Raw genomic sequence first — 13,010 nt, 5'->3', positions numbered from 1 at the left:
AGGGACCTCTGGGTTATGAGCCCAGCGCTCTACCCCTGAGCTACCGTGCTTGATGAAAAATGTGCCCAAATTTGTGTCCTATGTACCCCACAGAGGTGGGGGTCAGTAATCGATCATCAACGACCCCCACGCAACGCCCAATGCCTCGTCACCCGAAAGGATGATCCGCGCAATATTTGTGAACATGATTATGGCATATCTTCAGATTCGTAGAAACTCTACATCGTGCATACAAGCGTAAATATCGTATCACATCTATCAAAATGCAGCCTCAACTCCAAACAAACGCTCAATATGCCTCCCCCCACCAGAACATTATATACGCAAACACATAGCCCATCATACAGCAACGTGGTTTCTCTGTCGCAAACTCTGCGTCCTCATAAACGATATCTGGCCCCTCCTCGCCGTCGTCTCCCTTGGCGACCGCAGCTCATCCTTATCCTGGCTCAGACTCGGCGACAGGTCCAGACTACCGTACGGATCCGCCGTCGGTGCAGGCCTCTCGTCCCTCCTCACGGACAGGTAGAAGAAGTCCCACCAGAAGGAGTGCTCCAGCTCGCGCGGCTTGCCGTCGGCAGTCCAGTAGCGCTCCTCGCTCAGCTCGCGCGACAGGTGCCGGCGGAAGTAGCGGTCCTGGCTGACCCACCACGCGCGCCAGGCGAAGAGGATGATGGCCGTGAGCGGGATGACGGTGGCCCAGTAGACCCAGAAGAGGTGGCTGAGGACAGGGATCGGGTCTTTCGGGTTGGTGGAGGAGCCCTCGGTGGACGAGTTGGTGGAGGAGTCGGCGTCCTCGCCCGAGGCCTGCCAGTCGAACATGGACATGCCGAAGAGGGTGCCGAGGAACTCGCCCGGGAGGAAGATTGCGGTGATGACGGCGAGGGCTTTCATGGAGGAGGAGTCGCGGGAGGAGGCGACGGCCATGCGGGCGTTGAGGACGTTGTCTTCTTGGGCCATTTTGGAGTAGATCTGGGGGTGTTGTTAGAGGAGGTCGGTGAGATGGAACGGTGCGACTTACGATATCAATCTGGGCTCGGCAACGGGCTTCAGACATACGGCGGTCTGTCTCCAGGCCCATGCACATTCTTTGAAGGCCCTCGAGGTATTGCCTGATCTCGTGCCAGTGGTTTCCTAGGGGGTCGGCCGAAGGGTCGGCTAGAGGGTCGGGCGGTATTGATCTTCTCCGGGTGCTCGCAGACGACCGCGATGGCGGGCCGGTCGCGGGCTCGTCGTTTTGCGCCTGCTGGTCTTGTCGGTCGCGTTCATCGTCGTCAAAATTCCTTGCGCTGAGGTCATGCAGGCGCATATTGATTTGCTCTCCTGTGGACATGCGCTGCGCAAGTTCGTTGCCGGTGAGCAGCATCAGCTTCACCACCCTCTCCATCCAGCGAACCGTGTCTAGCAGCTTGATGGACTCCTTTAACACGTCGTGGGCGCTCTTCATCAGGTTGGCCATGCTCATCGGCCCGGCGATGGGCGGCTGCTTGTCGTTATTGGCGGAGAAGGTGAGGCGACGGATAAGTTTAGACCGCCGCTCGCGCTCCATCTCAAAGGCTTCGAAGCCAGCGATACTGCTTACTTCCCACTCGAGAGATCTGACGTGATTGATGTTCTCCATGACGGCCTCCTCGGTGCGCATGAACTGGACCTGGAGGAGGACAACGGGGGTGATGAAGGGGTGGGACCAATGGGCGCGGCAGGCCTCGAGGCGTTGGTCGTACTCGTCGAGGTTCTGGAGGTTGTGCATCCTAGGGTGGTAGCTCTGGCGGACGAGCAACGTTGTTGTGCGGCTGCGGATGTCGTAGGTCATGGACATGAAGTCGTAGGGTGTCCTGGGGTTGCTGGAGAAAGAGAGGATGAGACTGAGTTTGTTCTGGTCGAGGGACCAGAAGCGGGACTCGTTGGTGACGCGACGGGAGTACTGGAGGGTTGCTGGGTGCAGTTTGAGAGCGTCTATGTCTTGAGGGGTCATGGTGAGACCGTCTTCTCGGCGGTCGAGGGACTTATTGTGACGGAAGCAGATGCTGCGAGGGTCAGCTGTGGTCTTCATGCGTGGGGGTTTATCGTCACTCACACTCTTTTGACACGCCCGTCTAGCACCAGGGAAGGATCGCGAGCTGGCTCTTCAGTAAAGTCGCCCTTATTAACATTAGCAATTGAATCTCATGGAGAGGAGTGAAAAGAGACTGGATGACAAACATTGTGATCCACCACCCAGCCGCGGCGAAAAGCGAGGTCCAGCATCTGGTAGCCTGGTCTTTCTTCATCGTGGTTGAGCTTGAAAGTGACATCGTTCCCGCCCTCATCGTCCGGGGTCAGCCCCGAGAGCACGCTGCTGTCCTTCTTGAAGACAACATACTCATCGTATTCCACCTTGGAGGCGGTTCTTCCATCAATCAGCAGAATCTCATCGCGCAATTGGAGGGTATCGAAGCGGAACAGGTCGGACGAGTCGAGGCCCTGGTATCGAGCCATCAGGGCCGTTGGAGAGAGTTGCTGGCGCCGTACGGAACGCAGCTCAACATGGCTTTCTTGCCGTCGGTTTCAGGGTGACACGGGCGTCGATTCAATGGCAATGTCGATGCAGTGAGATGAAGGTGAATGAAATTGTGTCGGTGAGAGTGAGACGGGCGGGCAAGAGGCAGGGCACAGTGTCATCCCGGTCCTTTGGGATCTGGGCCAAGACCAGTTTTTTTTATCGACCATTTTCGCAGTGCAGCAGAATCGCTCGTTTGGGCTGCCGATCTTGGCTTTGTGGCGGGTGGTTGGGTCGGGTCGCATCCGCCATTCGGTCGGTATCCAGTGGCCACAGAGACCCCGGAAACGTGATTCTGGTGGGCCTCATTTGCAGGTTCGGTTGCCAGGTGCTGCGCTGTTCCAGTTTTCGTTGTTTGCGGGGGTGTTTTTGCCGTGTTTCGCTGAGACTTTCAGCGACGTGCTTTGAGGCTTCAAGGCTGTTGCTTGGAGTGTGCCGCCTGTTTGGGTGCCTTGGGGGGTCTGGACAGTTCGCCCAGTGACATTTCCAGGCACTGCCAGGCAGACTCCGCCACTCTGGACACCCTGGAAGGCCTCACTATGGGTCTTGGCAGGCGTTTGGGCGGGTCTCTTTCCGGGGTCATGCCGCTGTGCCGCACCCTGCCGTTGCCACGGGACCTGCCAAAGATGCGAAGAGGCAGGTGCGATTGAGGTGGAAGGGGATGGAAGGAGGGACCTCAAAAAAGAGGAAAGAAGAATGGGAAGACAAGGACTGGACCCAAAACACTACACCAATGGACAAACAACTGCTGTCATCAAAGATTCATCAACACGGCCACTTTCGAGTCATGGCGTTGCGGCGGCCGTTCTTCATCTGGGGTTGCATTAGCCCCGTCAACAACACTTCCGACCTGCATACACACGCCATTCCACCGGTCCCCGAAAACCGTTCACCGTCCTTCTGCTCGTCATCGCCGGCTTTCCTCCCCGCCCGCCCCGGTCACCGCCGCTCCCTTCTCCTCCCCAACAACTTTCTCCGCCCCTTGTCCGTCCTCGGGCGAGACCGGTTTCGGTGCCGGGGCCTCGTCTTTGCGCAGCTTCATCCCGCCGCTCCATCCGATCCAGCCCTTTTCCCGGGGACCCTTCGACAGGGTCACTAGCAGAGACAGCCCGATGAACCCAACTGTGCCACGTCAGAACCGAGTTCGCCACGCAAGACAACTGCGCGAGACATAGACTTACTGGTTGCGCCACCGCTGTATCTCCATCCGCCTTGCGCATACAGCCTGTTCCCTACCGCTGTGCCTGTCAACTGCCCGCAGAATACCGACACCATGTACGCTGTGTTGACCCTGTTCCTCGCCTTGGGGTTGATGGTGTAGATGGCCGTCCTGTTCGCCGTCTGCGCCGTCTGGATGCCGATATCGATGCAGATCGCCTGGATCACTGGCCCCGCCACGGTGATTGTACTTGTGAACGCGCCGACGAGGCACCCGATCAAGATGACCGTTTGTCCTAGCACTGAAGACATGAACGGCACATACCGGTCCATGATGAGCCGTCCGTATACCGGCCCGCCGCAAATCGCCGCAATACCAATGAGCGAAAACAAACCGATCGTCAATGAGGGGTACTCGTACGGCGGCGAGGCCAGCAGGAACGTTAGTGTCGTCCAGAAGGACGTGAAGATGGAACTGATGCAGAACCCGATCAGACAGGCGTGCACCAGGATTGGCGAGCTAAAGAACATGGTCACGATCGTCCACAGCGCCTTGAAGTAGTTCAGCCCGTCGGGGTTCGTCGATGGGTAGTCCGGCATGAAGAAGAAGAGCAGAACCAAGAGGAGGTACTGCGTTCCGAAGGCGAACCAGTAGATATTGCGCCACGAAGTGAAGTTGGCCACGATTCCTGAGAGCAGACGCGCGATCAGCATGCCGAGCATCAGACCTGACGTGACGATGGAGAGAGAGCTCGCTTTGCGGTTCGCCGGCGCCATGTCGGCGACAAGAGGGAGCATGAGCTGCGGCGTGACCGTGGTGACTCCCACGAGGAACGATAGCGCGGAGAAGACAGCGAAGGAGTTGGTCACGCAGAGGCCGAGCCACTGGATACTGTCAGGTTGGTTTCAATATTTGCGACGGAAGACTTACCAGCATCGCCGTGACCCAGATGAGGATCAAGATGAATGGCCGTCGCCGCACCATGTCGCCCAGCGGGCAAATAAAGAGCAAGCCCGCGGCATACCCAGCCTGCATCAGCGTCGCAACTGACGACGCCCTTTCAAAGCTGATGTTGAATGTTTCGGCAATCTTATTCAACACGGGTTGGTTGTAATACAAAACCGCAACGGTAAAGGTCGCCGCCTGCATCCATCAGTATTTCGTCGTTCTCGGCGCACTTCGGGACACTCACCACAGCATACAAAAAGTTATGCGCCAGCGAAAACTGCGGAGGGTTGTTCGGGTCGTATCGAAGCTTCTTCGGTGTCCAAGTCAACACCCTCACCACGAGGTTCCAGACCCCGTCCCGTCCCTTCCCATCTCCAATCCTCTGAGAACCACAATCCGAACTTGACGACGGCGAAGTCGTCCCAGCGTCGCCGTCCGGTATCCTCTCCGTCTTCTCATCTGCGAAGCCATCCCGGGGAGAGTTCAGGGCTGAATCCTGCGGGCTGAAAGCTTCCTTGGCGGGTGCTGCCGCAGTGGCGGACGCCACAACCATGTCCCTGTCCGTGTCACCACCTCTGCCATCAGCAGACTTTCGCTTCTCCGACATCTTGCCTCTTGCGCGCCGTAGAACAGCGGCAAAACGAATCCTTCAAAGCCGTCTCAAACACGCTTTTGCGAGCAAACAATTGGCAAATGGAAGCGTATTCAAGAGCCGTTATCTTTGAGAAAATTCCCGCTCGTTAGCGCTCGCGCGGAAGTCCGTTGGGGAGGCTAATTGATTAGAGCAGGTGACGAAGTCATTGCACTGCGCGATCTCGAGAGTCTGGGCGGGCAACGGTCAAGTCCAAGATTGCAAACCAGAAGAAACTCTCAGTTTCGTCGCGAACACATGTCTCGGGTGAAGTCTTTGGCACGAGGGAAGAGAAATTTTCCACGATATTTTTCGGCAATTACCAGGCTATTCTATGACGCGCTTGGTGAGGGGACCATTCGCGATGGATCTACAGGCGAACAACCGCTGGGGTAAGTGAGATGGGGAGGCAGGGCTCGCCGCGAGCGGAGATAAGCGCCGTTTCGATGGCGCGAGACCGGGGTCTGGTCCTATCATCGCAGTGGGACATCGTCGGCCGGCACCGACTCGGCGTGGGGGGTCGGTAGTGGGAATCCGGGGTCGGACGGTGCTTGGTTTGACCACCGCCGTCGGTGTTTGTCACCGTCTGCTCGTGATGCCGGGTTCTGGTGTTCTTGCCGGTAGGCATCGTCCTTTCCCTCGTCATCTTTCTGTATTGTCGTGCGGCGATTGATCCCGATCAGAAACCGACATATTCCCTGCCTTTCTTTTTCTTGGAGTCATTCCCTGGCCCAATGCTTGTTGCCTTGGGGGGCCCAGCCATGACCAAGTCCTGCTGCCTCTCTTGTCCTTTGGCTTCAAGAGAGTAAATGAAGTCCTCCGGCTGCGTAGCTTCGTCTCCAAGTATCTCCCTACCCTTTGCCAAATACACCCTTTTGAATTCCCTCCAAATCTTTCCCTCGGTGCTGTGATTGTCGTCGTTCTTCGTGGGCCGTGGATAATACGGATCATTATCCCAATACGCGTCCGCCGCCATCTGAACCCCTTGCGTATCCGCCTTGATCCTAGAACACTGGTTAAAATCCAACAACCAGACGTAGACGCACCTCTGCTGCAAGCCCGCTACCTCGTCCACCGCCCCCGCCTTCCTCCACGTCGTGACCCTCTGCGTGTGAAGATTGCTGTCAAGCACTCCAAACCCCTCGGCAGATATCCTCCGCTCCGGTGGCCCGCCAAGCACGAATTCGACATCGCGCCCATCGCTCCCCGCCTTCCAGTGCACCACCGCCAAGGCCTCCGCTATAGGCGCGACGAACTGCATCGCGTCGAGGCCGAGCAGCTCCATCTTGTCGAGCGTAAGCTCGAAGTTCCGCAGGGAAAACTTGTCCTGCGTTTGGACACTGCTCCGCCTCCGGAGTCCGAGGTACAATCTCACCAGACAAGCGTCATTATCCTTGTTCTCGAGCACCTGCGCCGTTTGTTCTTTCGGGCAGAATACGTCGACAAGGGATCTGCGAATAATCCGCGGCAGGGGCGGGATGCGCTCACCGCAGAGGACGTCGTTCGGCTCACCGCTGGGTATCTTCTTGGCCTGCGCCGCGCGCCAGGTGGTTACGTCTTGTGCGTGGAGGTAGTACGCCGGCTTCGGCACGAGCGTGGCAGTGGGTATGGCGGAGATGGCCTCGTAGACGGAGAGGTGCGCGCCGAAATCGTTCCAGAGCTCGTTTTGCTTGTTGGGATTCGCGACTTTGGCTATGGAGGAGGAGGAGAGGGCGTAGATTGTGGCGCAGCAGCCTTCGCCTATTTCTGCGGCGTCGGCGGTGTTGGGGGTGTCATCGGTTTGGTATTCATGTGTGAGGGTCGCGGAGGAGGGCGAGAGGTGGGTGGTTAGGGAGAGGTATTGCTTGAGAAGCTCCGCGGAGGGGGAGGAGGGGTTGATGGTGGTTGTGTTCATGATGGGCAGTGTTTGTGGCAGGCGGGAAGGGAGAATCATGCGAGACGGGTGGGCTTGGGGGCGATTTTGGAAGATCTTCTCTGTTGGTATTTTTCGAGTGCGAGGCGTTGGTCATATAGTTGTGGTGGCAATTATTTCGGAGACGGGCGAGACCAAGATGGTGAAGAAAACAGCGGCGACCTTGACAGCCTCTCAAGTTTGAGACATTGACAGCCTGAAAGCATGTCTACTTCCCTTTTCTTATGCGTTTGCCCCAGAGTCCAAAAGGTCCCGATATGAGCATGCAAGGTTTGCATCCATTCACCTCGTAATAAGTTTAACGCATCATCACGAACTTTTCCCCGGAAAATTTCGAAATGCAGCACAGCATGTAAGAATATGTGGGTTGCAATTGTCTATGATGCTATCTGATGCCAAGTGCTATGTTGCTGTCTCATTGCACTTCCCTGAACAATTATTCCCAATCGTGATGGGATGATATGCAACCTTGCAGCAAATGAACATCCTTCCAAATGGATGTTGAAGAAAGAAAAGAAAATCGCAAATCAGTATTTCTCAGTGGCAAGCAACACGAGCCTTGACCAATCGAAGTTGCTGGTCGTAGTGTTCTCCATCGGCTGTGCCGTACTTGACGAGACCCGGAGAAATGGGGAACTTCAGGGAGCTCCTGTGGTCCAAAGGTTCCTTCACCCAGGACTCAGCTTCCATCCAGTCAGCGTCATAACGGGTGAGGCGGCCACGACTCGGAGCATGGGGCCGGTCTAGCATGAAATGTGCCTTCGATGCCATGAAGATGCCATGAAGAACCAGTGCATCTTCGATGATCTTGCAAAGGTTCTTGAAGAGCCTGTCCATACCGTTGTGGTTGCGAACTCCGTTTCGAGACACAAACAGGTAGAAGATCGCAGCATGATCGTCGGCAACCTGCTTAAGCTTCTCTTTGTCGACTCCGATCAGATCTCCAATCATTCTGCCGCCTTCAGCTTTCCAATGGAAGAATGATTTAGCTTCTGCATCCTTCTTCAAGGCAGTACCTGGATTGGATAGTGTTAGCCACAAGTTGATAGTATGGGCGATATTTTAGTTATGGTCATCTTACCTGCCATGCCCTCCACCATGACAGAAAAGCATTCACCCTCTAAACCGCCCCAGCATACGCCTGAGAGCGTCTGCGAGAATGGCTTGAAGACTTCTCGCAGGAGCATGTCCCAGATGAGCAGCTCGACAACGCTGGATCTCGTGTCCTCGTCTTGGAGAAAGCCATAAATGCGTTTACTCAAGATGCTGAGCAAGCAACCTGGGGCTTTGATGTTGGCTTCGATCTCTTCCCATGAAGGACATTCCGTAAGGATCGTGGAGGCTAGGTTATGGATGCTATATTTCATCTTCTTCCAAAGACTCAAGATCGCATCGTCCGAGACCTTGCCTGCCTTTGCAAGTGACTTTGCCTTTGCGATGGATGCCTTCTTTTCCATGAGCTGAGACGTGAGCTTCTTGTTGTTGTTCTGGAGAGTTGAAATGTCTACTTGAAGCTGTTGAATCGCTCCTTGATAGCCTTCTTCCAGCTGAGAGATCTGATCCTGAAGATGCTGAACTGTCTGCGTTTGTTGGAGGTCCTTTTCTTCGGCCTTGTGGAGTTGTTCACGATAATTGCTTATCGATTTCTCAAGATACGAGACGACGTACTCCTGCCTGCTTGTGTACTTTTCCTCCTTCAGGAGCAACTCTCTGTTAAGCTTTTCAACCTCCGCTCGAAGAAGAATGACATTCGCGTCTTGCTGCACTGGGCGCGGCTTGCTGCACTTCTCAAGCTCCTTCTCGAGCTTCTTGATTTTTCTCCACTGTCTGTTCATCGTCTTGTTCTTCTTTTTTATGACTTCGGAGAGATTCTTCGTGCCGAAGGAATGTTGCGAATGGGATTGCTGATACGTGGAAGGGTTGTCGGCCATGACGGTCGCGGAATGCTGCGAATGGGATTGCTGATATGTGGAAGGGTTGTCGGCCATGACGGTCGCGGAATACTGCGAATGGAGTTGCTGATGCGTGGAAGGGTTGTCGGCCATGACGGTTGTGGAATGCTCCGTGGCAGGAGCTGGAAGGCTCTTTGCTCGCGCATGTTCCTTGGGAGTGACAGATGGAATTTCGGCAAGAGAAGAAGTCGAGCTTTGCTCTTCCTAAAATGAGATGATGAGTAAATAATTTACATTCAGATTTCAACGACAGCCATGTTGATTCTTACCTTCTTCACCTTTGAATTCATGGTGTCTTTGTATCACCCAAGCGCTGGGTGTGAGTTGGGTTGGGTTTGTGAAAGATGGTAAGTAGGTTGGCAGAAGGAAAAGAAAAGAGATTGAGAAGGGGAGCAGAAGAAAGGTATTTATTTTGAAAAGTGCTGGGCACCACGTAAGTAGCCAAATCTAGAAGTTTGCTCCTGTGGCTCTTTCCGTTTCTACCTAAAAAAGCTTCACGATGGGGTAGACCTACTGAGATTTCAGGCCATACTCACTTGATAAATCACAGAAAAGGCAGGAACGTCTTCTGTCTTCACATATCGACTTTATTTCAGATCCATGGCCGCTCCTGCCTCAATATTTAGCAATCTCAACTGATCTTTCTCCACTTTTGGTTATTTAAACCTGCTTCTTGTCTTCACTTGACTTCAACTCTTCCATCCTCACAACAACATCCAAAGTCTTTCACAATTATCTCCATCGCCTCAAGACTTCAAACAAGAATAGCCTCAGGTAAGTCTACAAATTCAGTACGGCCTCACTTCCTTTCTTCAAGCCCATTCATTCCCCTCTTTGCTTTCCAAATTCTGGTTTGAGCTGCCTGTTCCTACCCTTCGACTTCTTACCCCGAAGTGATCTCATATACCAAACTTTGCATACCATCTTCTCGCGCTTTTAGCTGACTGCAAATTTCAATACTTAGCACACTTGCCAAAATGGCCAACAACTCAGATGAAGAAGAGCATGTCATTATCGTCGGAATCGACTTCGGCACCACGTGAGTTTACAGCAAGATCTCACTCTCAATTCTCAAGCTGACACTTGACGCAGTTTCTCAGGTGCGAGCTGGGCTTACTCGGGCGAGCCTAACGACATTGAGGTAATCAGTCGATGGGAATCTAAGCTGAACCTCAACTCCGATAAAGAGAAAGCGCCGTCCGCCATTCTCTTTCCCGGCAAGCGGGGAAACATCTCCTGGGGCTATGGCATTCCTCCCAACGCAAAGCAAGAGCCTATGAGGTGGTTCAAGTTGTTGCTGGTGGACGAGAAGGACCTTCCCAAGAAGGTCAAGAACTCTTCGCAGATTTCCGCTGCTCGCAAGATGGTAGGTGAGGAGAATAAGGACCCGGTTGAGGTCATCAGCGCGTACCTCACCCGCTTCTGGAACCATGCAATCGAATGCATCATCACCTCGGCTGGCCAGGATCTTGTGGATATGTGCCGCTTTCAAGTCGTCATCACTCTTCCAGCCATTTGGCCCGACTATGCCAAGGCGCGCATGCGGAGGGCTGTTGACAGCGCTGGCATCTTGAAGGAGCGCCCTGCTGGAGACACAACTTTGTCCTTCATCTCTGAGCCTGAAGCTGCTGCTCTTGCAACCGTTCGGGACTTGAGTAAGCGACCGAACATCTTTGTGAGATATCCTCTGATATTATTGGTATTCCTATCTAACATTAGCTTTTAGGTCGGTGATCACATTATTGTGTGCGATGCTGGCGGCGGTACCGTTGACCTCATCAGCTATGAGATCCTCAGTATGGATCCCTTTGTGGTTCGAGAGGCAGTCGAAGGAGATGGTGATCTTTGTGGCGGTGTCTTCCTTGATGACGCATTCATTGAGCTCATCAAGAGAAAGGTCACCTCTGAAGCGTGGGCCAATGTACCCAAGAACGAGGCCAAGAAGCTTCTCAACGATGATTGGGAGAACGGAATCAAAACAGGATTCTATGGACAGAATGATGACTTCTCTTTTGGTCTGCCTGCTGAGTGCCGCGCTCCGGGTACCTCTCAGCGTGGAGTAAAGCGCAAGAAGAACTTGGTTCTCGACCGCGATGACCTTCTTACCGTCTTCGACCCTGTCATCGATCAGACTGCGGAGCTTGTCCAGAAGCAGATTGCCGCTGTCCTGAAAAAGACAGATAAGAAGCCCAAGGTATGGGTTGCTCCCAAACTTGCTGAAGGCTGGCTGTTAACATAAATTGCAGAAAGTCATCTTGGTCGGAGGCTTTGGTCGATGCGTTTACCTTCGGACGCGTCTTCAGGCTATCATCGGCAAGGGAATTGAGATTCTTCAAGGATCGGGCAACAAGCCGTAAGGAAAAATAACCCACAATACCTTTCTTTGCTAACACAAAACAGTTGGAGCGCCATCAGCCGTGGTGCAGTCATCAGCGGCTTGACCGCTCGCAATCTTGCCCCCGGTCTTTCAGTTGGAATTACTTCAAGAATCTCTCGCAGGAGCTACGGTGTCACGTACTGTATGCCTTTCGACTTTTCTACTCACGACCCCAAGGACAAGTACTGGTGCACCAGTGAGCACAAGTGGATGGTGCGAAACCAGATGGAGTGGTTCCTTGAGCAGGTACGGCTTTAGATCATGCTGGCAGGGAAACATTTTACTGACTCTCACGTGCAGGGTACTGACGTTTCAACTGCCGATCCGGTTCGCAAGGAGTATTACCGCCTCCTAGAGTCGACTCCGAAGAAAGTCTCAGAGACTATCTATGCCACATCTGCGTGGCCTGCTCCCAAGACCTGCACCCAGGATGTCCAAGAGCTTTGCACCATCACCTGGTCCAAGAAGATCGACTTCAAGTCTCTGAGGCGCTACACAAGCCCCACAGGCAAGATGCTTGGCCGGCTGGAGTTTAGTGTGGAGATGACTTGCTCTGGAAACAGCGTCGACTTCGCCGTTCTTCACGATGGAAAGCAAGTTGGTGCTCAGAATGTCTCGGTGATCTTCAAGACGGAGGAGGATGCTTAAACAGGAGGCCGGTTTTCTTCAACTTACGGAATTTGCTTACGAGACGTCGCACAAGACGTTGATATTTGTTTGCATTTGAGGAACAGGGAGGATTTTCTACGCGAAGGATGTACCGCCACATAGGTAGATGGCCATATCGCGAGATGGATCCTTGCAGCACGCAGGTTTTGGGCAGAAGATAGTCCATAGTAACGAAAAGTTTAAATTTTTGCTCTAGCTACGTGGCTGAGATTCATCGTGAAGTGATGGACTTGGCATTCTTCAAACATTCCTTCGCCAATTGGACAGCGCAAGGCACATTGAATCATCGAATGATGTTCTTACTGACCATGACGGCCCAGCAAATAAGCATTCGCTTCAAGACAGGCTAATTTGCAGTAGCCTATGTTAGCACAATCATGGGTGAATCATGTCACACAAGCCCGACAGCCGTCAGATGCGCAGAGCCAATGACCGCTGTTCCGGGTCAGCACCACGCGCATGTCATGTGTTCGCGGTTGAAAGAAGCAATTGCAGGTTACAGCGGCAAGCATTCACAGGGCCTGTATGCGTACCTGCGATTGGTCTGATATTACGTGCGTCCCGTTTGGGCCTAGGCCAACGCAGCGGCTTATTCGGAGAGATTGACATCCATGTTGCAATATCGAAGGCTGGTGGGCATCTCATTTGACGCAGCGCTTGCTGACGGCCGGCCGCTGGCGCTTCGGACGTGGCCTTGGCGGAACGCAAAAGGGCACGATGGACGATAGTAATGGAGAGGATTGGATCACAATACGCAGTCAAATTCCAGCAGCTCATGGCAAACTCCGAGGGTGCCGGTGATAGAGGTTCGGTACAAAGCCAT

General features: G+C 53.9%; 5 protein-coding genes across 5 annotated transcripts; 1 reads left to right on the top strand and 4 right to left on the bottom strand.

Annotated features, from left to right (window-relative positions):
* Positions 1-339: 339 nt before the first annotated feature.
* Positions 340-2,478, bottom strand: GCG54_00005735 (uncharacterized protein; the record flags this gene model as incomplete). The annotated part of the gene is made up of 4 exons (XM_045405751.1): positions 340-972; positions 1,022-2,027; positions 2,078-2,142; positions 2,203-2,478. The coding sequence occupies 4 exons, from the start codon at positions 2,476-2,478 to the stop codon at positions 340-342; spliced, it is 1,980 nt and encodes a 659-aa protein (XP_045264149.1).
* Positions 2,479-3,446: 968 nt separating this feature from the next.
* Positions 3,447-5,253, bottom strand: GCG54_00005734 (putative transporter YgaY; the record flags this gene model as incomplete). Its single annotated transcript, XM_045405750.1, has 4 exons — positions 3,447-3,661; positions 3,721-4,582; positions 4,629-4,841; positions 4,891-5,253. 4 exons carry the CDS (start codon positions 5,251-5,253, stop codon positions 3,447-3,449), a joined length of 1,653 nt encoding a protein of 550 aa, XP_045264148.1.
* Positions 5,254-5,956: 703 nt separating this feature from the next.
* GCG54_00005733 (uncharacterized protein) lies at positions 5,957-7,171 on the bottom strand (the record flags this gene model as incomplete). The annotated part of the gene is made up of 1 exon (XM_045405749.1): positions 5,957-7,171. The coding sequence occupies one exon, from the start codon at positions 7,169-7,171 to the stop codon at positions 5,957-5,959; it is 1,215 nt and encodes a 404-aa protein (XP_045264147.1).
* A 555-nt stretch (positions 7,172-7,726) lies between these two features.
* GCG54_00005732 (uncharacterized protein) lies at positions 7,727-9,234 on the bottom strand (the record flags this gene model as incomplete). Its single annotated transcript, XM_045405748.1, has 2 exons — positions 7,727-8,205; positions 8,271-9,234. 2 exons carry the CDS (start codon positions 9,232-9,234, stop codon positions 7,727-7,729), a joined length of 1,443 nt encoding a protein of 480 aa, XP_045264146.1.
* An 884-nt stretch (positions 9,235-10,118) lies between these two features.
* On the top strand, positions 10,119-12,166 carry GCG54_00005731 (uncharacterized protein; the record flags this gene model as incomplete). Its single annotated transcript, XM_045405747.1, has 6 exons — positions 10,119-10,180; positions 10,234-10,816; positions 10,868-11,335; positions 11,388-11,494; positions 11,542-11,764; positions 11,819-12,166. 6 exons carry the CDS (start codon positions 10,119-10,121, stop codon positions 12,164-12,166), a joined length of 1,791 nt encoding a protein of 596 aa, XP_045264145.1.
* Between the last annotated feature and the right edge of the window lie 844 nt (positions 12,167-13,010).

The sequence above is a fragment of the Colletotrichum gloeosporioides genome (genome assembly GCF_011800055.1).
Source record: "Colletotrichum gloeosporioides strain Lc1 chromosome Unknown consensus_47, whole genome shotgun sequence".
Lineage (NCBI taxonomy): Eukaryota > Fungi > Ascomycota > Sordariomycetes > Glomerellales > Glomerellaceae > Colletotrichum > Colletotrichum gloeosporioides.
The sequence above is the reverse complement of the archived record's forward strand: the minus strand, read 5'-3'. Positions and strand labels throughout refer to the sequence as shown.